This window comes from Vanellus vanellus, assembly GCF_965231255.1.
Source record: "Vanellus vanellus genome assembly, chromosome: 4".
In the NCBI taxonomy this organism is placed as follows: Eukaryota; Metazoa; Chordata; class Aves; order Charadriiformes; family Charadriidae; genus Vanellus; species Vanellus vanellus.
In genome coordinates this window covers 29,352,096-29,377,869 of record NC_138909.1, presented here as the reverse complement: position 1 = coordinate 29,377,869, position 25,774 = coordinate 29,352,096, and the positions used below count along the sequence as shown (strand labels likewise).

At 41.6% G+C, this 25,774-nt stretch overlaps 1 protein-coding gene and 1 long non-coding RNA gene across 2 annotated transcripts in view; one reads left to right on the top strand and one right to left on the bottom strand.

The window, feature by feature from the left end:
* BANK1 (B cell scaffold protein with ankyrin repeats 1) overlaps positions 1 to 8,675 on the top strand; it is a gene marked incomplete at both ends in the record, with an annotated part of 155,873 nt that extends 147,198 nt beyond the window's left edge. Inside the window, 4 exons of the mRNA XM_082483055.1 lie at positions 1,905 to 2,089; positions 3,727 to 3,790; positions 5,242 to 5,312; positions 8,631 to 8,675. Of these exons, the coding sequence (XP_082339181.1) occupies positions 1,905 to 2,089; positions 3,727 to 3,790; positions 5,242 to 5,312; positions 8,631 to 8,675 (365 nt within the window). The remainder of the gene's footprint in view (positions 1 to 1,904; positions 2,090 to 3,726; positions 3,791 to 5,241; positions 5,313 to 8,630) is intronic.
* LOC309671650 lies at positions 5,443 to 7,188 on the bottom strand. Its single transcript, XR_014269171.1, has 3 exons — positions 7,136 to 7,188; positions 5,929 to 5,978; positions 5,443 to 5,490 (listed from the first exon to the last, which is right to left on the bottom strand). It is a non-coding gene; the product is annotated as an uncharacterized lncRNA (long non-coding RNA).
* Positions 8,676 to 25,774: the final 17,099 nt, after the last annotated feature.

Below are 25,774 nucleotides of genomic sequence, written 5' to 3'. Positions count from 1 at the left end.
GGGCCCATGTGAACCTCATAAGGTTCAACAAGGCCAAGTGCAGGGTCCTGCACCTGGGTTGGAGCAACCCCCGGTATCAGTACAGGCTGGGGGATGAAGGGATTGAGAGCAGCCCTGCTGAGGAGGACTTGGGGGTACTGGTGCATGAAAAGCTGGACATGAGCCAGCAATGTGCGCTTGCAGCCAAGAAGGCCAACTGTATCCTGGGCTGCATCAGAAGAAGTGTGGCCAGCAGTTGAGGGAAGGTGATTCTGCCCCTCTACTCCACTTTGGTGAGACCCCACCTGGAGTACTGCGTCCAGCTCTGGAGTCCTCAGCACAGGAAAGACATGGACCTGTTGGAGCGGGTCCAGAGGAGGGCCACAAAAACGATCAGAGGGATAGAATAGCTCTCCTATGAGGACACGCTGAGAGAGTTGGGGTTGTTCAGCCTGGAGAAGAGAAGGCTCCAGGGAGACCTTACTGCAGCCTTCCAGTACTTGAAGGGGGCCTGCAGGAAAGATGGGGACAAATGTTTTAGCAGGGCTTGTTGTGATAGGACAAGCGGTAATGGTTTTAAACTAAAAGAGTGTAGATTTAGACTAGAAACAAGGAAGATTTTTTTTTCCGATGAGAGTGGTGAAACACCAGCACAGGTTGCCCAGAGGGGTGGCAGATGCCCCATCCCTGGAAACATTCCAGGTCAGGTTGGTTGGGTCTCTGAGGAACCTGATCTAGCTGAAGATGGCTCATTGCAGGGGTGGTGGACTAGATGGTCCCTTCCAACCCAAACTATTCTATGATTCTGTGATAAACCAGATTAGGTTTTATGGGTCTGAGAAAATATACACACACACCCTCTTTTGCTGGTATGAAAAACGCAGTTTTACCTAAACTGCTCTGATCTCCAAACATTCTTATCAGATCCAAGGCATTAGGGTCATTACTCCGTCAAAATAAAAACATTTAGCTGAGATGCCAGAGTAGAGATTCATGCCTAATATCTGCTAGGATGCTCAAAAGGAGAGAGTGGGAGAAGCCACAGTAGCTGTTTTTTCACTTCCGTGCACAGTCCTTCCTCTCTTAAAATAAAGATATTGTTGTATAACACAGCAGAAAAACTCACCCAAATCATACTTACGGTTTAAACTTCTATCCTGGCTGCATTCTCTGGGCAGTGAAACAGGTGCTTTATGGCACTTTTGCAGCAGCCTCATCCTGGGCTGGTCATGTGTTCCGGATCAGCCATTTCAGTATCAGTATCCTGGAGATGCGCAGTGCTAGACCTGCCTGCACCAAGCTGTGAATCTGTGAGCTGTCTCCCTGTTATTTTCCTTCAGTTGTGCACTTGTATCATAATCTCTAGGCAGACTAGGTTGACATGTTTTCTTGTCACTGCAATGTATTTAATAATTTGGGGGAAGGGAATCATGTGACATTTCCAAATGCTTTCTGACCAAATTTCAGCCCCAGCTTTTCAGAAACGTAATGTGTGAAGTTGGAGAAGGAAGGGGAATAAGGTGCTGTGGATATTTTTTGTCTTAACATAGCAACAATTTCCTTTAAAATGTCAGTACTATTGCTTTAGCGCTAGAAGGAAATTCTTATTTGAACTGACTAATGGAGAATCCATGGATCAGTGCAACAGTAATGAATGAAAAGTTGAAGATGCTATTCTGCTGCTAAAGAGTAGCGGTAGAATCCTCACTGATTTGTGAGGATTTGCACTGATTTGTTGCATTTCTCTCACTTTAAAAAACAAACAGGAAGAAGAAAGGGGAAGGGGAGAGCCACCCTAAAGATGGTGTGTTTTTATTGATGTCGGATTATAAAATCACTGCTTACATACCTTTGTTGAAAAAAGAGCTTGCAGCATAAAAAAGAAAGGAATTAAATGGGTTAATAATATTTTCTACATTTTGTAGCAGTACACAGAGGCCACCCTGACACAGTAACTGATAGCACTGTGAAACACAACATCCGTGCTGAACAGGATGAACTCATCCACTTGCAGGAACAGGTGAAAAAGGGGGCAATCTCTGTGGATGAAGCCCTTGACAGATTTAAACAGTGGCAGAATGAAAAACAGAGGCTACAGTCCGCTGAACAGGTAAGAGTCTGAAATTTATGTTTCTTGACGGGAATCTTGATCAGAAGTTCCAAAAACAAACTCTTGTATTTTGGCTCCTACACGTGAGGTCAAAAAGAAGAGTCATAATTTATGTGCCCATCAGCTCCCAAGGAACTTGCTGCTTATGGTTCTGAATCTTCTAGGCACCTGTTTCCACTGTTGTTTGATTACTTGAGAGGCTTCCTGAATTTATTTTGCCTAACTCCAGGTGCTGTTGCATTTGGTTAAAATCCTGAGTTAAACATGTTCATCTTTTAAGACTTCTGTTCCAATCTGCTAGGTGATGCTTAGGTCTATGCATCTTTTATAAAACCACAAACCTTCATAGCTGAAGAAACCGAATGCGCTATTGAACAGTGTCAGCTAACAGAAACGTAACTATTTCAAGCCTACATTGTTAATATATATTGATTTACCTCAGGCTTTATGCCTAACTGAAAACGTTGAATCTACTTAGTGAAATTCACAATTGTTAGCAGTGCTCTTCAGCGCCTTTCTATTCAATGTGTGGAGTAAATTGAGGTGCACAAACCCAGGATTTACAGAAGCCCACACACTGAGTCACTGAAAGAATGCATCAAAGCTAGAAACTAAGGAGAAAGACACGGTGAGGAGGTTTGTTAATTACTTCTAACAAGACAGCTGGAAGAAGAGGTTCTGCCCTCATTTTGTATGAGGTCACGGATTAACAAAAATATTTTCTTGTTGTCCTCTAAGTGCATTTAGTAGAAAGAGGAAAACCAAAGCCTAGTCTACTACTCTGCAGAGTGGGAGAGCTATCGGATGCCGCCAACAAGGAGAGATTAAATGCTCTTTGTGTTTCCATTTACTGAAGAAATAGTGTGAGCTTTGTCATCACAGCGGAACACTTAGCAGCAAAAGTGCAAGGGCTTAGAGCGGTTTGGGAGCCCGTTTCCCAGGCGGGGCAGCAGCCCAGCACTAGCTGTTCGGCAGCAGCGTGAGAGCATGGCGGATGCCCCCTTCCGAATCTGTCTGCGGCCAAACACGCAGGTGGGAATCGCTAGTATTGCTCTGTCAGTTAGGGGAGTTCCTGCTGGAGGAATCTAATATGTGCAAAGCCAGCAGCACCAAGTCACAAGCCTGTAGTTCAAGGCAGATTTACTTGGCCTGTTTTCACTGCTTCAGGGAAAAAGCTGCTTTCTAGTGGTGGTTTATACCCTGCATTGCATGTGTGACTTTTCTTTGGTTGTGCACTGTAGAGAAGTCTTTCACTGTTAGCCCAACATGAACGTGATGAATTTACTTCATAATCTCACTGCAGTTGTCTGATCTTCACTGAGATTTTTGAGGAAAAATCGCTTGTCCAAAGCAAAAAAATTAACTTCCAAACCTCTGTAATCTGACACCAGAATCGATATAATTTACTGATAGGAAAAACTCTACAAGACTCTTAGGTCTAAATGCTGAAATTAGCATCTACTTTTAGCACATCATAGGTATTTTTCAGTCTTTTAATTTTTTTTTTCTGGAGAGAGAGAGAAGGTTGGCGTTCAGAATGCTAAAGACACCACCTTTTTATAGTTATTCATTATTTCTACAGTAAGTTCCTGTTACTGATTTCTGCTGCTGGTTTTATGCTTTTTTTTTACTTACAGGAAAAAGTACACCACCTTAGAGACACCACTATTGGAAACAGACTGGAAAAGGAAAATCCAAGTGGTAAGTTGCACTGCTTTTGCCTTTCAGAACACTCAAGCCTTGAACTGTGAGTACACTGCAAAGGTCTCATCCAAAGCATAAGCAGACCTTTGGATTGGGCTTTGAATTTGCAACGAGCATTTTCTGTATCTGACCACATTTATTTTAGTGTAATCAGGCCTTCAGCAGGGTCATGATTTCATCCCAAAGATGAGCTCACTGAGAGTTAAGGGGGCAGAGAATTTACCAAGGCTTTGTGGCTCAGCTTTTCTGTAGCCCTTCTTCATCACAATTAGGGTAGATGGTTTCTTTAGAACAATTTACTTGGTGACTTCAATATTTTATTGTAAATCAGCTGTCAATTTGCACTTGGAAGTTCTTGATGAATTTTCTACTGCTATAGCAGTTTAGTATTGCGAGTCGTTAATGAAAGCTGTACCATTGGTCACTTAAGGTGCTTTTTTTCCCCTTGTGATTGAATGTCATCTGCAGCACTGTAAATCACTTGCATTTCCTGCAAATGATTTTCTCTTTTTGTTACGAAAAGATTGTATTAGATGGTATTGACTTTAGGCCTGTGATTTCCGTAGACTTCAGTACGTACACGTTCCTGGAAGGGAAGTTTAGTATTTCTTGTTCACGTTGGACTTAGTACCATTATGACTATTCAAAATTACCACCTAAATGTGTTATCTCCTTCCTGCAAGAGAGAAAAATAATCCACGGGACTGCTTTCATTATTCTGTTAGCGTTGTATTTACATGGACTTGTGAGACACTGTAATTAAGGGAAATTCTTGCTGGCCCAGTGGCTGAGTTGCAGTCCAGACTATTTATAGTCCAGCTTTTGTATTCTCCATGGTTGGCGGGGGCACAGTGTCCTTGCACGTGAACAGGCTCAGTCCGGAAGCCATCACAAGCCGCTTGGAGCCTGAGGGCTCGGGATCACTGCATTTGTTCCTACTGTCTATTTCCTATAGGCAAGGCAAAGCATGGGGTGACATGAGGGTGATTCTTGGAAAGTATTTGTCTGCAGGGTTCTGTTTTAAGGCCACATCAGTCCTGCCTCTGCAGCTGTCCCGTTTTTGAGTCATACCAGCAGAAATGTAGTATCAACACCAGAATTGTAAATTTTGTGAAATTATCCAGTAAATCAGACAACGATCACTATGTTCCTTTCTGATCCCAACCTCTCCACCCTCTTACACTATCTTATAGCCTGTGATGCATATAAATCAGCAGCTTTGCACTGCAGAAATACAATGGGAAGAGTCATTATGGAGGCCCCTGTCTTGTCCAACAGTGCACTTTATTATTAAAGATTTAACTTCTTGAACATAAGAACTCCCTTTACAGCTGGAGACATATTGATGGCAAGAGTAAAGAAGGATCTCAGAAGACCATTACCTCAGTCCAGACATAAGTAAATTGTCTGAAACAAAAGTGACAATCATACTCTTTTCTCTTTCACAGTTCCTAAGGAAAGCAGACCAGAGAGCATTCATTTTAGAGACTTTTTGTTCCACATGCCGTTTAATAAAGCGGTATGTATACACATTGGCTGTTCTCAGATATGTTTAATGAATTCTATTTTTCACATCTGTACTGTTAAAAACACAGGCCTCCCTCTCCAGATTCCATGTTTGAAATCAGGATTTGGATAGTCTTTTTCATAGACGGTTTTTGAAGACTTGCTGAGGATTTAGAGATCACATCAGAAGCCTGTTAGAAAAGGAATTTGGTTTTATTTTAATGAGAAAAGAAAATATCTCCTATAAATTAGTATGGAATATAATTTTTAGTTTCTTGGTAAGTTTGATCTTGCTTCCACTGTAATAAAAGTTATTAATGATAGCAGCACTCTGTTCAGTCTTCCATTATAACATTTGATGCTATCTCGAAGTTCATGTCTTATTTTGCAACAGTTTAATATAGGACTGAATAACACCCCCAAAAAAAAAAAAAAATCAACTGTAAAGCAAAGAGTTCTGTCACTCTTGGAGTGAAATATCTACAAAAAACTATTCTAAGAACTACTAAATAAGGACTAAGCATGTAGAATGTTCATTTGCAGAAAGTACAGGCACAGACAATGATTTATCTCATGACTATATAATAATACACATATGGTCTTGCCCATAGACATTGATAATACCTTACCTTTTTTCCATGAAGAGAAGTAAGGTTTTAGCCAACAGAACAACAACTACCTGTAATAAAATTTCATGGAAATACATAAATGATTTAAGGACAAAAGCTCAATTTTGAAATCTGAGTGGCACAGATTTTTTAAAGTATTTAAGGTTTTCCTTGGCATCTTTCCCAACACCACAGAAGTACTGAACTGGAAGTAACCTATTGCCTATGTGAAACTTTATAAGTGAGCCTCATATGCTATTTGGAAAGCCGCCTTGCCAGCCATGAAGTACTATAGAGTAGGAGACAAGGAAGAATGGAGAGAACAATAGAATTGGAAGAGTTGAACTGATGAGGTATGTCTTGGCGTTTGAAGTCCTCAGCCATAGGTCTCCTCTGGGAGATGTGACCAAATGGGACAGCCAGAATGCGCTCACAGTGCGGCAGGTGTGTCCACACTAAGATGGATGTGTGCTGCTGCTGTGGGGTCCCACAAGGCATGAGCTTATCAGTATGGTTAGACCTCAGCTTGCTCTGTGATAACCAATTTGTTGCCTGTACCCTTAAGCATAAGATAAGGCTTGACAGTCTTGGGTTTGTGCGTGTCCACTAACAGAATGAATGGTAGCAGCTTGGACAACATTTATGTAAGGATGACTGGACAAGTTTCCTTTAAAGTCTTAAAAGACATGCAGCTTTCACATGCATTCCATGTCCATACTTTCTAGCGCACAGGAATTTTTGAAAAACCTATATGATGCCTGTCTACATCTTTGGACATTTGAATTATGTACGTGAATCTCATTTAGCTGTTTCTGAAAATGAGATTTCAAAGTCTGCCTTCTATTGCAGTTACATTATGGCACCTTATGTGCCACATCCCACAGATTTAGTCATCCAGGATCTAAAAATAAGTGCAAGATTGCAGAAACTACATAAGATGGTTTGAATTGCTTGTAGTTAGTTATCCCCTCGTAGCTCATCTCTGTAGAACCTTGCACTTGGTCTTTAGCTAGTATAGGGTAAGATTCCTCATCAGAAATGGGAATGACCGTTCTCCGCTCTTGGTGTAGCAGCAGGAACTGAGTAGTAGGTGTCGCTGCTTCCGTGCAAGAGCAAGACAGAGGCCGCAGAAGACAAACTATAACACAGACTTCCAAAGACCAATACTGCATTAAGTAAATGTTAAGCTTGGCTTTTCTTTGTTATTATTTCAATACCAGCAACTTACATAATAGTTTTAAATGAAGGCAGGTCTTGGGAAATACATCAGATGCTTAGTAGTCCTCCAGTGACAAATACACTCATAGGGTACATGTGCAATTCAGTCTTTGCATCTGTTTCAGTCTTGGGATCCTCCGCAAGACTGGCAAGGTGGGTGGCCTGCTGTGGAAAGGTCAAAAGCTTTTTCCACAGCCAGCTCAACTGAAACCATTTATTTCTTAACTGTTCCAATCAGTAGGTACTTCTACTGAAAGTGGCCTTCATATCCAAGAAGGACAACTTTTCTCTCTGTTGCTATGGAGTGTTTAATACCGACCCACTCCTGTAAGGCACAGTAAACAGCCAGGTCATCCACTGCAGTAAAGGCATCCTCCACAGAACTTCTTCCAGATTTTGATTTCCAGATTTGTAGATGCCTATGACAGTAAAGCAGATCTGATTTAATTAAGTTTGCTCAACCAGCTGCCAAAGACCAAAGCTCTTCCTCAGCTTCATCCAAAAAACACTCAAAAGAGCACTATGCACCTTTCATAAACTGGCAGGTTATTGATTACGTTTGCTCTCCTAAATGTCTGGCTTCATTCCTCAACCCTCATCAGCACCTTGTTTTCAGTCCAAGTTGCTAACAGATTGCTTATTCATCAGTTGATGCCACTCCAGCTTGCAGGTAGTGTCTAAACAGAGTTCCCTGAAAACTAAAAAACCAGCACTTAATTTTGAGCACATTAACCAATTTCCATTGTCTCTGATAGGTCAATAGGAAGATGAACAAAGACAGACCCTAATTTTGACATTTGGATCCATGGGAACTCAAAACATCTTATTTCAGCTTTACTAACTGGGTTGAATAAACCTGGGACTCTGAAGCACATACAAGCTCGTGTACATGTGGAGAGGGAGGTTATAGAAACAATTTCTTTTTCGTTGTGACTTCAACAGCATGCATTTCAATCAAGACCTCTAGTCTTGAAGATCCTTACTTGTTGGTAGTTTACAAAAGCGTCCGTTGGACTTGCAAAGCTACATTTCCAGTTTCTTAAGTATTTTGTAGCTTCACATGATGCTCAAATTAAAAAAAAAAATGGAGAAAATAACAAAAATCAGTTTCCTGCCCATTTGTCACCAAATCGGGTCTTCACAAGACAAGGCCACAGTCAAACTGTTGACTGAGGAGTTGACCAAGACAACTGAATATCTGTGTACCCCTCAGCCTCTCCTAATTGCCACCAATACAGAGCAGCCGTGCTGTTAGAAGTAGGATTTGTACAAAATCCACCTCATGTCATTCTCCCTCACAACACCTGCCTATTTTGGGGGGATTCCTCTTGCTCCCCTGCTCCCAGGGACATGTGTTGTATTGACATTTGAAGTAAAACACAAAAAAAGTGACTCATCCTAGGTAGGTATTTTGCAAATTATTCACCTTTGAAAGACATTCTGCAATGGCCTAATTTATCATTGATATAAGCGAGTATTTATTAATTGCATCTATTTCTTTTTAGTCTCCAACTAGGAACCCAACAGACAAGGAACAGATGCCTAATTAACAGAGGTAAGAGCATGCGTACAAACACGCACAGACATTATTTGTCATGGAAACTAATGCTTGTGGAAGTCCTTTCCATCAGAGTGCATTTGCGTAATAAAGACTGGAAGTGCATCTCAGAGGTCTGATTTAACAAAGATATACATTCCAGTTTATACTAGAACTTATTTTTTGTCAAATGTCAACCTATTCTTGTTCCTGCAGGGCAGATTTACAAACAGACATTTACCTGACTGGTGGATGCAGTTGAAGAGAGTTCTCACTAGTTATTGCAACTAATTAAGCTTATGCAACTAAAAGTTGTATTAGAGTGTAGTCCTACATACTGATCGCACAGGCAGTATCAAACGGATTGAATATCAAAATGAAGTTGAAAGGTATTGATGCAAGGATGTGTCCAGAAACACTGATTAACCAAGAGACCGATGGTCATTTAAGTGTCGGAAAGCTTACAGGCAATGATACTGTCTCCACAAACAGCAGAATTTTGTGTTAGTGATTGTGAGTTTCTTGGTTTGGGGCATCTAATTAGATCTTTAATAGTTGGGGGGGTTAATTACTATTTGCTACCTGTGTGCTACCATGTATATCTCATAACAGTTTTAAAGCTGTGTGTCTACTTTTCGGTGAAACTTGATCATTAGGCTTGCTGCTAGGAGATAAAAGTAAATAAATCTGGTTTACAGCATTTGAGGGGGTGGGGGTGTGTTTGTTGGGTTTGGTTTTTTTTTTTTAAATCAGTTCAGTTTTCAACATCTGTGCTGAGAACAAACTTACCAGGAACTGAACTTAGATCACCGTCTGAGGTTGTAGACTTCATGAATTATCTTGGATTCATTCTGAGAATAGAGTACAGCGAAATCATCACCTGGAAAATTTCTTATTTTGCTAATTCCTCTGAAAGTGAAGGAGTCGTGCAACATTTCTTGTGCATGGAAGGATGACCATTAAAAGCTTAAGGCCAAGAACAAGGATGTCTGCATTCTGTTAATATATGTGCAAATCTCTTCCTTGAGATCTTTAACAAATTTCCAATCCCTTGGTTTTCTTAGGAACTGAATTTCTTAAGTTCGTTGATCTCTGCAAGAACAGTCTGAGCTGAACAGCTCCAGAAGTCAGAGTTAGATTTTCTTCTTGTTTCCTTTCCTTCAGAGAAGTATAGGACCTGAAAGTTTCAAAATTAAAGTTTACCGGTTTAGATATGAGTAGTACTTGTAATTTTCCATTATTAGAGTTATAAAAGGGATTAAATAATAGTTTTTCACAGTAACAAAACAATACTGTTTATTCCTGAAGACAAATGTAATTTTAAAGGCTTTGTTAGCCAAGTTACTTTGCCAACTTTTCCAAGCAGGGGGAATGACATGTTATACTGTTGTCACATTATTTTTGTGGCACTGAAAACTGACAATCTTCAGTAAGGTCTTTTCTGCCACCCTTCTCTCATGTAAAGGAGAGGGCAGTTGCTCCTTTTGAGAACCATGTTTCCATGTCTCATTTCTGGAGCCAGCTGCTCTCCAGCTCACTGGAGTACAGTGCCCACACTATAAAACAATAGGTCCCTCCACTGCTGCTGCTGATCCTCTAAATCACTTGTTCGGGCCCTCCTCCTCCAAAGCGCTCATAAGACTGAAAATAATTAGTCTTGTGGCATGACCTGAAAATGAAAAATTGTCATTCCTTCTTCAAGAGGCAGCTCAACTCCTACATGGGCTTTCCTAACAGAGCTGTTTCCTTGAGTGGAGCTGAAGTCACCTACACTAAATGGGTAAAAAAGCGTTGAGTGTTAAAAGCTCTGAAGCTGGAGAAAACTATTAAGAAAAACTTGGTAATAGCAGAGGTGCTTATAAATTGCAGATTGCTAAAGTGAGATGAATCATTCAAGGGGGGAGGGGGAATTACCCCTGGGATCAGAATAGGTGATCTCTGTCACTTTCAGAAAATTGTTATGTGGGAGAGAGGAGGTGAATTAGATGTGGGAGTACTTCCAAAATACAATTTATCCACCACATTCAATCAGTTCTGTTTGTGAATTATCCACACCTAACTCCCAAGGTTCTCCTCGTCTGCAAAGTGTGGCCGCAACATAGTTCTCTTGCCATTTTCCATCTTCAGATGGGTTCAGAGGCCTTATAATACCCTAATACTAAATATACCATTATTTGAAAAGCCAAGCGTTTATGTACAGCTGCAGCACACATGCCGCTAAAGTAGCAGAATGGCCCTGGCGAGATTAAAAAAACTTGGTGGTTTGGGGGTTGATTTTTTTCTTCTCTCTTTGACACCGCTTTGAAGGAGGTCACATTAACAGAAAAATAACGTTCATTTACCTGCATGCACTAGAAAACATGCGTTTAGGGTGAAATTCTAGAATCCTCTGAGAAACTAACTGCATGTCTGAAATGTATGCTTCCAGTACAAACCCAACACAATGAAGTCTTTTTTTCTTCTTTTTTTCTTCTTTTTTTCTTTTTAAGACTCCAGTATTCTTTCTCAGACTGATGAAATACATTCAGTGGTGTACACAACACTACTGTGTATACCTCTTAGGAGGACTGGACCTTTCTTGTAAAAAACCTGACTAATTGCAGGGAGATTTTTTGAGTGTTTGATTATTACAAAAAATTGCAGATAAACCATTCAAAAGCTACATTTCTGTTTCTAATGTTCCAGCTCTCCAAACAGTCGAGCCTTCAAATCCAGTGCAAAGTTCTTAACTACGTTGCTTGTGCCTACCCGTAGATCATCACGCTTCCCTTATGCAAGGGGGGAAAATAGCGGAGGCGAGATCCAGCTGGTGGACCTAAAGGAGTAGACTGTGGTTTTGATTCTCTCATATTAGTTTCAACAAATACAGTGTTTCATCTTATTCTAAACAAACATGACCAGTCTTACTGAATATTGGGTGGTTTTCATTATTTCTTACAGTGTGATTCTTCAGCGGGCTGTGCATCAGCTTCCCCTGCTTGACATCCCATAGGTCTCCAAGCTGCGCCCTGAGAGCCTCAGGCTGCAGCGCGTACTGCTGTGACATGGCCGTGTGAGCATCGCTGCACTTCCGGTGTCTTGGAATCTCTCACCCGGGCCAAGCCTGGAAGAAATCCAGTATCACTAAAGCAAATTAATAAGACTTCTTGTCAAGTCAGCACTGAATTTTACATTTTTTCTTTGCCAATTTTTTTTTCAAGATGACAGCTGAGGATTTATATAAAAGATATATTATTGTGTGCTTTGGTTAATTATTTTTAGACTAATTTCAGTTTTTCCATAATGCTTGGTAGTTGTTTAAAAGTAGATTTCATGCACAAAAGAGAAAGATAATGACAAGTTATGAAGATTATGAAGTTATAATAGATAAATTTTAGTTTTTACTTTTTGTTAAGACATCTTTGTATAAACTTTGTATATATTTGTCTTTCCTAGGAATAATAATTGTACTCCATTTCTAGTTTAAATAATTGTACTCAAAGTAAAGCTAATTTCTAAATTCAAACTATGTAAATCAGTAATTATCTACTAATGCATTAAAGTGATTACAAGAATTGGGTTTACAAGGAAGTCGTGTTTTGTTTAATAAGTTGCCTAAGGTAAGTGACATCCAGACCAAAACCAAAAGAAGCTCTACTGCATTTACATAGCAAAAGTAAAGGAATAAATATGGTTAATGGGTATAACGGTTTGCATTCCCACAGTGATATAAACTCCAAAATCTAAGTGAGCACGTGAGGATACAGGAGTACGCAAGACAACTTGCCCTATTTCATACACAAAAAAAAACAAACCCCCCCAAAAAAAAACCACGAAAAACATCTCATATGCAACCTGCAGAGGGTAGAAGAGAATATTTTATCTTTCAGATAAGTAGGAGCTTAAATAGACTTCCCCCCCCCCCCCCCCCCCGTTATTTGAGCTTTGCACAAGCGTTCTTAAAAACGTTCTTAAACATGCTGTTAGCCAAAACTGCCTCCACAGAGATCTTAACCTTTACTAACCTCTTAGTTGTGCGTTATTCACAGACATCTTTAGGAACCTGAATTGGTCATAGCAAGTCTCCCCTCAGGCTCAGTAGTGTTGAATCTCTGCTTTGCATGTACTAAGAGATGCTTGCACTTTAACTTTAGTTAGGAAAAACTGAAAGCTACTCATAATCAGAAACTTCACTATAAATAAATGTTGCTCCTTAACTACATGTTAATGTGACACCCAAATCTGGAATAGGGGAGTGGATTTATGTTCAGACTTAGGAGTCTTGAGGGTCATATTTTTCCAATTTCAACAAGTTATTTTTATTTGTAACGTTTCTTGACACACTAAGCCAAAAAGACAACGTTGGGATTTTAAAATAACGACAGAATCTTTCAAGTTTGTATCCCACATATAGCTTTAGGCGAATTAAAATTCTATTTTAAATGGGCTGATTAAACATTTTCAGGAAGCTATCTGTTCTCTGGGGAACGCCCCCATTTCTGTTAGAAACAATCCCACAAATACTGCAGGTTGTATTGCTACGAAGTCATAAATATTCAGTGACTCCTGTACTAATGTGGCAGCATAGCTCTGTATGCCATACAAAGACTTCTCGAGCTATTTGAACCACAGCAAAAGCCTTGGAATGTATGTCACCCAGATCCAGAAATACAGTCAGTGTCTGTGAATGGAGGGACATGAGACTCTCAAGCTTTACACAAGAGCTGTGATGTTTTAAAGCCTTACCTGGCCACGTGGAAATGAAGCGGGGTTAATTACTTGGAAATCTAAATGTGTATAAGCTGCTGTTCTCCCTTAAGAGGCTCACCTTTCCCCCAAAAAATAACATTTATATTCTTACAAACCCAGCTAGTCAATATATCCCCTGGCAAGCATTCCTGGGGAGCTGACATAGAAATTAGAGACAATACAAATCATGAAGAGTTTCTTCATGGTGGTACCTGGTGTCTTTTCTGAAGTTTGTTGCTTGTTTCTGTAGCAGAGGAGATGAAGGGACCTTCGGGGAGGTGGGGGGTGTCAGTCCTCGCAGCCCTCCAGGCAGGATCCAGAGGCTCTCTGTGCCGCCAAGGGAGAGGTAGTGGCCCCGTGGCTCCTTTGCGCCAGCGAGAGGGCACCTGGAAAATGGAGAGATTTGAGGTCAATGGTAAGAAACTAACACGAGGAAATTTACAAAAATAAAGTACAGAAAGTTCTATGAAGGAAACACTATGGGTTTCCTAGGGAAAAGAAACAGTGTAACATTATAGAAACAGCGCCAAACACACAAACTAGAAGCCAGCATGTAGTTCCCCTCGGGAAATTAAATAAATAAATAAAAGCATGCTCTGTCTATGTACGTACAAGTATTTGCATATATAATGCATGGTATGATACGCCACAACTTCCAGCCCAGGGTAGTTTGGGATTACCCATAACAAAGCCACTCTTGTTCTCTGCTTTTGCTGTTTTATTCAAACACAGCTCTAAGCGTAGCAAGTACAGTAGCGCCAATGTTACAGGTTTCAGCAGCATCCGAGCAGAGCACCGGTTCCGGCTGGGAACACAACCAGGGAATTCCCATTTGCTAAACACTGAAGCAGAGAAGAAACTATTTCCTTGTTACAGGGTAACAACAGCAAAAAGGATTTTAGAATTTTAAAGGTCAAATTCAGCCCCAGCAACATTAGTGAGATTTAAAAGGCAAAAAGCATCAGTAATCCTTGAACAGGAAGGGTATGAGAGGACAGGCAGAGGCACCGCTCATATTTTTCATCAGTGAAGCACTTGCTGAGTAGAGAATTTTCATAAGGAAGCTTTAGCCAGTGAAGCCACTGACAAATTTCAGGCTAGCCCTCCCAGGCAACGTTTGTCATCTCGTGTCCCCCCCCGTTTTTAGCCTCCCCCCAATTTTCTAAGGCGCTGTCATTCTTTCAGGCAGCAAGTGCACCTAGTGTTTGACAGACACAATGTCTCACCATTGCACAATACAAGTATAATAACAGTAAATATTTAAACTAGCTAAAGCTGTCACTGCAAGGGCATTAATCTTAAGCCCTTATGTACAAAAAGCAATAGTAGTTTCAGTTCCTGCAGCTGGGACAGCTGCTTTTGCCACTGCCCCAGAAGTACAGCTATCCTACAGAGTGCAGAGTGAGTGCAAAGGGATGCAAGATATCAGTGAGGAAGACATGCAGTGCCACTTTAATGAAGAAATACTATTGCTACACTACAGATTTGCTTACTTTTATCACTCTGATCTTCAACTGAGGATGGATTTGACACGAAGAGTTTAATATCTCCTTTGACTCTTGGTGTTTTATCAGAGAGAAAAAAGAAAAAGGAAAAAGAAAGACGAGAAAAAAAAAGAAAAAGAAAGAAAGACGAGAAAAAAAAGAAAAAGAAAGAAAGACGAGAAAAAAAAAGAAAGAAAGACGAGAAAAAAGAAAAAGAAAGAAAGGAGAAGAGAAGAGAAGAGAAGAGAAGAGAAGAGAAGAGAAGAGAAGAGAAGAGAAGAGAAGAGAAGAGAAGAGAAGAGAAGAGAAGAGAAGAGAAGACCCTCCCACCAAACCCCCTTCAGTGACTTACATGTCCCGTATCTCAGATCAGTTGTTGCCAGTGTACAAAAAAATCTTTCTGACAAATTGTATGTAATCCATGACAATGTAATTTCTATGGTATGAAATTACACAATGGCTAAGCAACAAGCTGGGAACAGGGCTTTGGTTCATTTGCTTTTTTGTTCACACACACACACACACACTCTCTCTCTCTCTCTCTCTCTCTCTTCCCCCCACCCACCTGTACTCCGGGGCAGCCAGCCATGGTCCCAGAGGAGAAATGAAGGGATGGATGCTTCCCCCCGACTCTTCCAAAGGGAATTTCTGAATCTCAGTGTAGTCAACTATGTGCAAGCTACAAGTAAAATCATTATACTTCTACAGCAATAAAAGCATCTGTTCCGCACCCCGCTTGTGTTCAGTATTCACGCTCTGTTCTCTGCTGCAGGATTTCCACATATTTCCCCAAGGTGTGTCACTACATTTAAGACACGTTTATAAGCAGAGATTCTGACACGAAGGAAGTCCTGAAGTTTTGCTAACCAAATGCACATTACTAAGAGGAAACATCAGCAATCCTCTGTTTAGCAGCGCATGAATGATTAAGTAAATCACAAGAGCCTGAGAGCTGAGCTGACGCAAGATCCCTCTTCTAGGTGCTCTAAAGTATTAGATCTTCATTGTAAGCTACGAGATTCACTCATCGGCCCATCAGCAAAAGAGCACCACTCTACCCTTCCGGCTGCCGCTGTGTATTCTATTTAACTTCAACCAATAATCCGCTCAAAACTAAATATTTTTTTAAATGGCAACATCCAAGAGAAAGAAAAAAATACAGAGAGATTCACAGTGACTGTAGTGATCAACAAGCCAAAACCCATGTCAGGATCCTGTGGGTGGCCTGGCTGATCTGCTAGGAGAAGCCTCGTTACAGGGAGGTTTCACTGGGTCATCGGTGCTCAAAGATTGTCCACTTTTTGCTGAGGTAACTCACCGTTCAGACGCAGCCTGTCACCCATGAGGGCACGGTACAGCCTTGCTAGATGTTCAGCCTATGAAAAAATACTTGTAACATTTCAACAGTGTAATATATAGCAGAATCGAAATAAATCTGAAGTCCTGCCTCATTTTATTAAAGAAACTATAATCCTTGCAGGAATGGAAGTGATGCTGAAGTTAGATACGCTTCAGTCTTTGTAGGAAGCCTCTACTGTGATAAAAGAAGGCGCAAAATGACAAGCGTTGTCCTGACAGTCCTCGAGGGGGTGTTAATAATGAAGGGGAGGCAGGACCACCTAGACTGACTGCTCATCCTTTTCATTTACAGGAACCAACATTCAGCCTGACAAACTTCAGCATTATTGAAGTGTGACTCTGAAATGAATCATTCCAGAAACAGGCCCCGAGACAAGCCATCAGCAAGCGCGGTGGAGGGAGGTACTCAGTCTCATCCCACACTAGACACACTGGGCTGCAGTAACTGAAATTCAGAACTGCATCAAGAGAGTAGGGCAGAGTTAAATGGAGACAGAAAACAGTCCCGCAGAGGGGACAGTCAGCTTATGCCATACTCCTAGCACAAGAAAGCAGAAAACCTATACCAAAATCTTTGCCAGCTCTCAACAGTTATTCCAAAAGCTTGGACGATCCTCTCCTTACAAATGAGAAAACCCAGGAATAAAGTCTCAGCTCACTTCTGCAAAGATTCCATATGTGCACACAGCAGGGGTCAACATAGGTGAAGGATCCACTGAGGCTGCCCAACAAGGATGCTCCCTGGTTGTTATGGTACCAGTGCAAAGCAGAATTAGAAAGTAAAAAATACATATATTAGCTGCAATTGTTTGCAGACACAAGTGACCTAAGATACTTGCTCCTATGGGATATCTAAGCCACATTAGTTGTCTAAACCAAACCAAAACAAAACAAAAAAAAAAATAAAACCACATGTGGAAAACTTACCAGCAGAAAAAGTTCACTGTTGTCATCTATACAGAGAGCGCAGCTAGCCTGGTGAAACAAAAAAACCCAAACATACACAAAAAGCAGTATTTTTTAATTGGCCAGTATTCAAGTTCATCAACTATAATGCTAAAATGACTCATTTTGAACCTGTGGTTTCAGACCTGGCAGAAGACAGGCTAGAACATTTCACTCCAGGGCAGTAGCTTGGCATGAAGCTCGGTTGGGTTACAGCAGCTCTTCAGAAAGTAACCTTGGGTCCAGTGCACTTCAAGGCAAGCCACGCAGGTGTAACAGCTATCTGAAGGACTTGTTCCTAGCAGAGGTTTGTTTAATTCAACCCTTCTTCTCCGACTCTTGCGATACCTTGCTCTGCTAGATTAAGTGCTGTTATCAGAAGTCTTTTCAGACAAAGATATTTCTAGATAAAGAAAAAAAATAAAAAACCCTTTGAAAACATCCTTTCCCTTCTTAAACCTGAGATCACAATGCAGACTTGATAGACTTTGTTGTAGTTTTTGAAGTTAGAGCACACAGTTCTACCTGCAAGGCGTGGGTTGGCACACATCACTGCTGTTCACTTACACTATGGGAAAACCCATGTGCCCCACTCAGCAGACGAAGATCCACCCACATAATATATGGGGCCCCACACTGCAGCCTGAACTTCAGTCATACTCAGAAGACAAGAATTGGGGACCATAAGGTAGCAGTAAGGAACCGAATGAACAGCATTACTGCAAGTAAGCACACCTCTCAGATTTTCATGTTGGTAGGTTTTTATACCCTTTTTCACCCAAATGCGGGGGCTGGTCAACTCCAATCCGAGACACCCAGGGAATGCAGGCACCCAAACGAGCTTGTGAATGCCACTGCTGGAAACAGACACCTTAAAGTTTGGCATACAGCATGCAGTATTTTTGCATCAAAGTCCCATTGCACATATGAGGCTGCTTCAGGGCATCCTTCGTACTCCCCTATGCACAGAACTGTTGTAAGAAAAATTTCAATACAGATGGCACAGCACTCAAGTCTGATAAAAAAAAAGTACTAAAATAAAGAAAAAAATATCCAGAGCCACGTAAGTAGCAGTGGTTATGCCATGAATGTAAGCTGCAGCTTAGCCTAACAATTCCCCACCTGCTGTCACCCAGACAAACAAATACCAGCAGCTGCCTAGCTGCAAAACAGAGCCCGCATCAGCTATCGTTCTCCCAAGTCATAGTTTTGGGCTCACAGCACACAAAGGCAGCATGGAGAGACACATACTGCTCTGGTGAAGGACATGGGGAATGGGAAAGGATTAGGCAAGGGGTAAACTGCACCATTAGTGCAAGAGGGAAGCCTTCATTTAAGCATGCCCTCAAAAACCCCATCGCAGCCAATACAGCCAACAACTTACATTAGTCTTCTATTTTAGGGTGAATTCAGTCAATCTATAACCACAGGAAGCCATAAATTAAGTTCCTGATGCTGTCTCTGCTAATCAATTAAATCCCTTTGGAGCCAAGCAAGCTTCTTCATTATCAACACCGTTAAAAACAAACTTTTTACAGCCCTAACACACTAAAAACTTTTGGAGTGAGACTCAGATGGGGCACAGTTACTACAGGGAAATCCACAAACTGCAGTGCATATTTTATCTTTAACAACTTCCACAGCCGCCTTCTTCCATAGTTTCAACGTCAGCTAATGTATCAGGCCCAATGGGGTGCAAGTGCTCTGGGGTAAGCAAGACTGCCCAAAAAGTGATGAGACCAAAAGAGATGAGAAGCTTCTGCCTTAGTTCTACAGACGATCCTTCTCTCCTTGATCCATCTAATGAGTTTTAAGTTGTCTTTACGCCATGCCTGACTTGCCTTAGTTTATTAAGAGGAGGCTAAAATCACACTAACATAATCCATCTCCTGTGGGAAAAATGACTGAAGTATTAATATTTTTTTTCAGGAGTAGGCACCTGGGGTAACAACAGAATGAAAGGAAAGGAAGAAGCAGCAACATTCCTCTGGTCTGATAATTCCATTGTCATTTGAGCATTGTCACATCATTTCTTATTTTCTCCTGCCCACCTAAAGTTAGAAGTTTACAAGATGTGAACACACTGTAAAAGGAGTCTCGGAGGAAAGATGTATAATAAAACTTCTCAGGCAGGACTATTTCTTCTCTGGATACTTTTTGTTAGTATTTCCTGCTATGTGAGCTTGAACGCTGAACTTGTTTGTGTGGTGGTGCAATTCCCCCCCAGTCTTAGGCCTCTCAGTACTTGGCCTGATTTCCTCCCCACCTGGGCCACATAATAATACAATGACCAGAACAATACATAATGGTCTAACATGAAAGAAAGGGTGGAGAGCAATGGACTAGAACACTACGGTAACCCCTTGGTGTACCTAGTTCCCATGGCTCCTACCCTTTGAAAATAATACCTATAATCAGTCACTCCAGATAACATATGGATTGTGGCCACAGAAGGGACGGGTACCAGGACAAGTCCTAGCAAGTCCTGGGCTTGCATAACTGATGGAAAGTACCAGAATACTGCATTGTCTGTGCTGGGCTGGAGTGGAAAAGTACCTGACGAACATCAATTATCTCATATCCTATAAGCAGTGATTCTAGTAAAGACCCTGTGAGCTCTCCTGGATGGCAGCGGGCTGTGGCCAGTACCTTCCCTGAGTTGGGACACTGCTCGGGCAAACACCTCGAGGACTAGCAGGCCAGGATGAGACAACTCCTCTCAAGTTCTCAATTATCACCCATTGAGGAATGTCGATGCATTGCGACTATTTATTCTAACTCGAGAAAAGGGAAATTTTAGCTATAGGCTAGCTTCTCTTTCATCCACCTCTCCATTTATATGTTTATGATAAATATATATTAGCTTTATGGATGTGGATGGTCTTCCATTTGTCCGTGCATGTGCATGAGTTAGAAGGGGCACCCGCCAGCTCGTTGGAGTCGTGAGATATTAAAGGATCTTTGATCCCAGTGGTTATAGACTGGGGGGGGGGGGGGGGGGGGGGGGGGGTGCGTGCATGCACTCATATGCTTTGTTTATATCTATAGATATTAATTTGAGATCTGTGCTTTTGCTCATATGTATACGTATTAATTTGGGATACTTTATAGTAAGTTAGTGTGAATCTTGCCATCTTCAAATCTATAATTAAGTCGCTGTTTAGTTATTTTTGTAACCTTTAAATCAGTTAATGATTAGGCACTGCTAAAACTCAGCCTCTTGATCTACCTCAAATCATTAATAAATTTTGAATCGCTGCTAAATCGTGTCAAATACTTCCATCCGCGACAGTTTGCCATCACACAGTATGCGTTACCTCAACTGTTATGGGGTTTTTGTTTCTTTTGCACAAGTGTCAGTAACAACATCTTGTATTCTATTTCTAACTGTTGATCTGAATACAGTTCTTACTTCTTTTGCCAGTTTTACACACTAGATGTCAGATTTGTGTCTAATTGTATGCCTTGCAAACACACGCAAGATAAACAAAACTGCACACTGGAGGGATTTCAGAGTAAAAACACATACTGTTTGTAAAATTAAGCTGAGATCAGGATTCTAACAAAATGAGCTCTCTAGAGCACAGGTTGGCTTCCCAAAATAGTCTTCAAGAAAGCTACACTTCTGCTTCCGCCATCCGTACCCCACCAAGCATCAGCCACAGTAACACTTCCTACATCCCAGTGCTGTAAAACACCGACTATTCTGCCTCGTAAGTACAGCAAGTGTAGTATTATTTTATAAAACAAGGTAAGCAAATAATTTTGTGGATCCAAAGCAGGCTCCCTTCCTCCTCCCAAAGGACACAAGATGGCTTAACCTCAGCATAGGTGTTGGTGTTTAAATATCCCTTGTGCTGGGATGTTCCCCCCGAGTCTTCCCTTCCCAGCTCATCCAGGGCAGTGACTGAGTGGTCAGTAGTCCCCCCTTCAGACCAAGGTTAACTGGATAAAGGCTGAAATATAGTGACAAATTACTGATGGCAAGAAAAACATCGCTTCTCATTTAAAGCACAGGTCAGCCAAGACTTTAGAGGCAAGATTTGACCATTCCAAACATTATGTCCACAACCACAGTACTGTCTGTCGGTCAGTTATCCAGGCCTGATGGTCATTATCACCCTGAATGTCTTAATTTCACATAGATAACTACTCTCTAATTCATCTATCAATGTAAGATGTCTGGGTTGCATCAAATAACCCAGATTAATAGATACGAATGTAAAAGCTCATAATTTAAAGTGTTTACACCACTACTGAAGAAAAAGCAGAAAATTGACCTGCATAGCCTATCCAGTCACTGTTCTACCAAAGTCAAAGCAAAGTTCAACCAAATTTTTTATGGTTGTAGCAAGCTCCACTTCTCCAAGCCAATTTAAGCAGCCCTCTTATCTTTCAGCAAAATATTGGAACAAAATGCAGTGGTGTTCCTAACTGGCATATGAATTGAATTACATGCAGAAGAATGCCTGCATACTCTGTGGTGCCAGAAACAGGGTGAAAAGAAACTGATTTGCCATTGGGAGGAGACTATTTTAGTTCAACGACCAGGTTAATAACTCTAAGGCTACAAAGCAAACAACAATCAAGAGTACAAGATACCTCTTTTTACATGCAGTTGACAGAGGGCATTTGAGATACTGTACCATTCTCCACAGGAGATCAAATTACCATAAATGAAAACCAAGGCTAATGAGATTAGATAGGGCTACAGCAAGTTATACACTACAGGAAAGCATGTAAGGCCCCTAGCTCAAAGGAAACCACACAGTAGTGTTTGTTTCTCTCCCTGCTCTACCTTACTCAAACACTTACTGGATCTGTATGAACAGCTCAGCCTAACGGCCCCTCCTCCTTCAAGTCCCTCCCATCTTAGCTTGGTACATGCCTTGAGGAAGAAAAGCCAATATCCCACCCACATACTTCTTACTTCTCTGTTCTGCTTGGTTGCCTATCCAGAAGGCCATAAAGGACATTCTTTTCCCCATGGCGTGCCAGCTTACCCTTTTGCAGCCACGCAGAAATTGAGATCTTTATTTACTCTGCCTTAAATTTCTGCAAGCCAGCTACAGCCAAATCACAACATAGCCCAGAGAGAAAACAGTTTAATGGTGGGAAACATTCATTTTAATTTTTTTTTGTGAACAGGTCATAGATACCATCAAATTTAACAGACCAATGAAACATCCACACGTCTGTTTTGCTTCACTGGCCTAATTTGTTTGCTAAACACTTTGGGGTTTAGGATATCAGAAAATCCATAGTCAGTTGCTTGTGCAGTCTCACACAGCCAAGTTCTCCTTACCTAGTAGCTTTCCATGGAGCATTAAGTAAAGCAAGATTCCCTGCACTCACCACAGGAGCTGCAGCTTATTTATTCAGGAAATTCAAGCACGCCTTTAAGAATACCGGCAGCGAGGGCATTTTCCCCATTCCTAAAGAAAGCGTAGAAACAAAAATATGCCCAAGACAAAACCACATTGAATTCAAATGGCTGGGGGAGTAAAGACCCCTCCATCCTCTTCTCACTTGTATACATTATTGTAAAGAACATATTAAAGTGGTGGGTGAGCCAATCTCAAGCCTTCTCTTTCCACCCACAGCTTTTGTTGCTTTTACCTCTGTTCAATCATTCATTCATGCTCCCTCAGCCACTCGCCCACACATATTCCTTGCTGACAGCCCAGCTGCACATATGCATTCAGAATTACAGTAACAGCTTTTGTGACTCTGGTATTGAGAGAATAAGAGAAGCAGTGGGGAGAGCAGGCTCTGAAAGGCTGTACAAGACGGACCATCACAGGTTTGTATCACACGCATGTAACATGCCAGTGTTCAAGCTAACGTAAAGCCACTGCAGCAGCACCCAGGGGCTATTTTCAAGAGCACATCGTTGCTAATTTTAGATGCAGAGGCAGCATCAGTAACCATCAAACGCAGAAAGCGGGGTTTTCAAAGAAGCAGAAGGCAGCTGAAATCCAAGAGCTTGAACTTGAAGAACTCCACCTTAATAGCCATGGAAAAGGCAGCTCCCCATTACAGTCTCTAGGTTGGAGGTACCCCTGCTCACCCAGCAGACCCATCATACAGGAATATTGCGACATACCACATCATCCTTTCCAGAGGCAAAGGGAGCTGCCAGGTTCTGTGTGCTCAGCTGCAGGCCAAAACTGCCCGTGGCCTCACCAGCATTGCACAGAGTACAAGCCTTCCACTGCTGAGCCCAGAGACCCTCACTGAACAGCTTCCTCCTCCTGGGGAAGACAGGGGCTGACAGTGCCTCTACCCCAGCTCCAGGGATTTTGTTATTCCACAGGCCAGCTACAGCCCAAATGCAGGAGCAAGGACGGGCAAAGGGAGAAGTCACCTCTTTTTCTATTGAGCACATTTTCTCTGCCGTAGCCCAAATGCCACCACCTGAGTGAAAAGGATTCCTGTCCCACATGACAACTAAACCTGGAGATGCTTTTGCTTACCACTGTGTCCTCAGGCAAGAGAGCTGACTACTGTACTGGAATAAGTCGGGGATGAGAGATGAAGATAAGTTAACCATTGCCTCTTGCGTCTCATTGTCAAGCCCTTCTCTCATCCAGAACAGATGTATCTGCCTCTTACCCCATTCAGGAAGAAAAACCCTGTCTTATTTAAGAGGGAAGCCAGGGCCCAGGCATTCCCCTCTCCATGCATTCCATTTCACATCATAATAAAGGGTCATTACTGAAGAAACTCAATACAACAAAATTTTAGGAGACAAAGCAATAGTTTTCTACAGACACTGTTAGAACTATGACATCTGGGCCAACTCTTTTTTTCCCTCGTGTTTTTCTAGCAGCATTTTTTCCTCTTCCCTTGGCAGTCAAGACAAGCATCAAGACTGTAGAGTTCCGCCTCACATAGCAAAGAATCTAGCCTGACCCAGCAGCAGGCTGTACAAACAACCCTGCAAGCAGTATTTCAAGCTCTCAGAAACCCACTTTATGAACTTGGGCATTACCAGCACGACATGATATATGCAACAGCAAAGGAAAGACATAATGGGGCACAGACATGGAGCATAATAGCAGGAATGGCATAATTCCCTTACTTTGTCTTCATTATTTGACAGTTCACCACCTCTTCAGGATGAAACCCACAATCTCTTATCAGCTGATGTGCTCAGCTGATTGCAGTGACACAGAATACAGTAAATTCGCCAGCAACCAGAATGTAACAACCCCCAGTGCTGCTACAGATTGAAACTGCCATTTCAAATCTATCTGGTTTTCTCAGTAGATAAGAGTTTCTCATGAATCATTGTGGCTCAGTGTAGCAGAGGGGCTGGATTACAACTCAGCTAGATAACCAGCAGTGAGCACAAAAGACTGTATAGCAACACGATACGCAAAGCATGGAAAAATAATGATCAAGGGAAGGCTTTCAACCCTGAATGCATGAAACCAAGCTTCTAAATTATACAGACCATTAAATAAGTACGCCAATTTCAAATGTGGTGACTACCTGCTACGACTATATTGTAAAATTTACTCTCATTTTTAAAGAAATAAGACGGAAAGAGAAGGATGCTTTTGCTGTTAAAGCACCAGCTGAAACTTGGGCAGCAGGGCGCAACATTCTAGCGTAGCAGCTATTGCATGTGGCTTAATTCTATATTGTGGTCATAAGCTGCCAACTGCATTCTTCAAGGGGGGCCACAGTCAGTGTGGCTGCCATCACCGTGCCACAGGGGCATGTATATAACACCCGGAAGATTTTGTCCTTGTGATTAGTGCTCTCACAGGGAATGAGAAGGTTAAGCTCAGAGATTCACCCCAAATCTAAGCAATGCACTTGGAGCCCAAAGGATGCGGCTGCTCTCTAACTTGAGCGCTTTGGCCACATAGCTGCAATTCAGGCCCGTTTTAAGGCATCGAACTCTGGGCGTACTGGAGGAAGGACCAAATACCCATTTGTAAGGAATCAGGGATGAAATATCTACAATTTCAGTGCTGAGAAGCTGACAGTCGTAAGGCCTATGATTGTTTGGAAATCCAGCCTTCTCAGGCCTTCTTTAGCAATTAGTAGTTTTCACGTCCCTTTTAAAAAGCATAAAGCTGCTAAAATAGAAAGCAGTATTGCAAGGCTAAGACTTTAGAGCATTACAGCATGTGCCAAATGTCTCATTCAGGACAGTGAATACCAGAGAGCTTGAGCTAAGGGGGTTAAAAGCTCCATTTTTGGCTATTCCACCTTAAATTGTTTACTCGTTGCTGAAACGTGTGGCACTTCTGCAGATCTACAGCCGGCTGCATTGCAAGGATGGGTGAGTTCATGTTATCCATAACCACTGCAAGGAGTCTAACTTTTCACTGTGAAAGGTATCTAGCAAATATAAGCTATTTCTTAGCAGCAGCAGGGGAAGTAAATGGGGAGAGCACTCTTTGGATGCTTTAAGGTATTTAAATAAATGAGGCTCAAAAGCCATTTATTTTGAAGCCACTGTTGCCAGTGATTAACATGTTCTAACAGCTCAGCCTTGTGGTAATCTCTTTGGGCAGACAAAGAAACATTACATTAAACTACACTGTTCATAATTTTTAAACTGATATTTCCTAAGGTA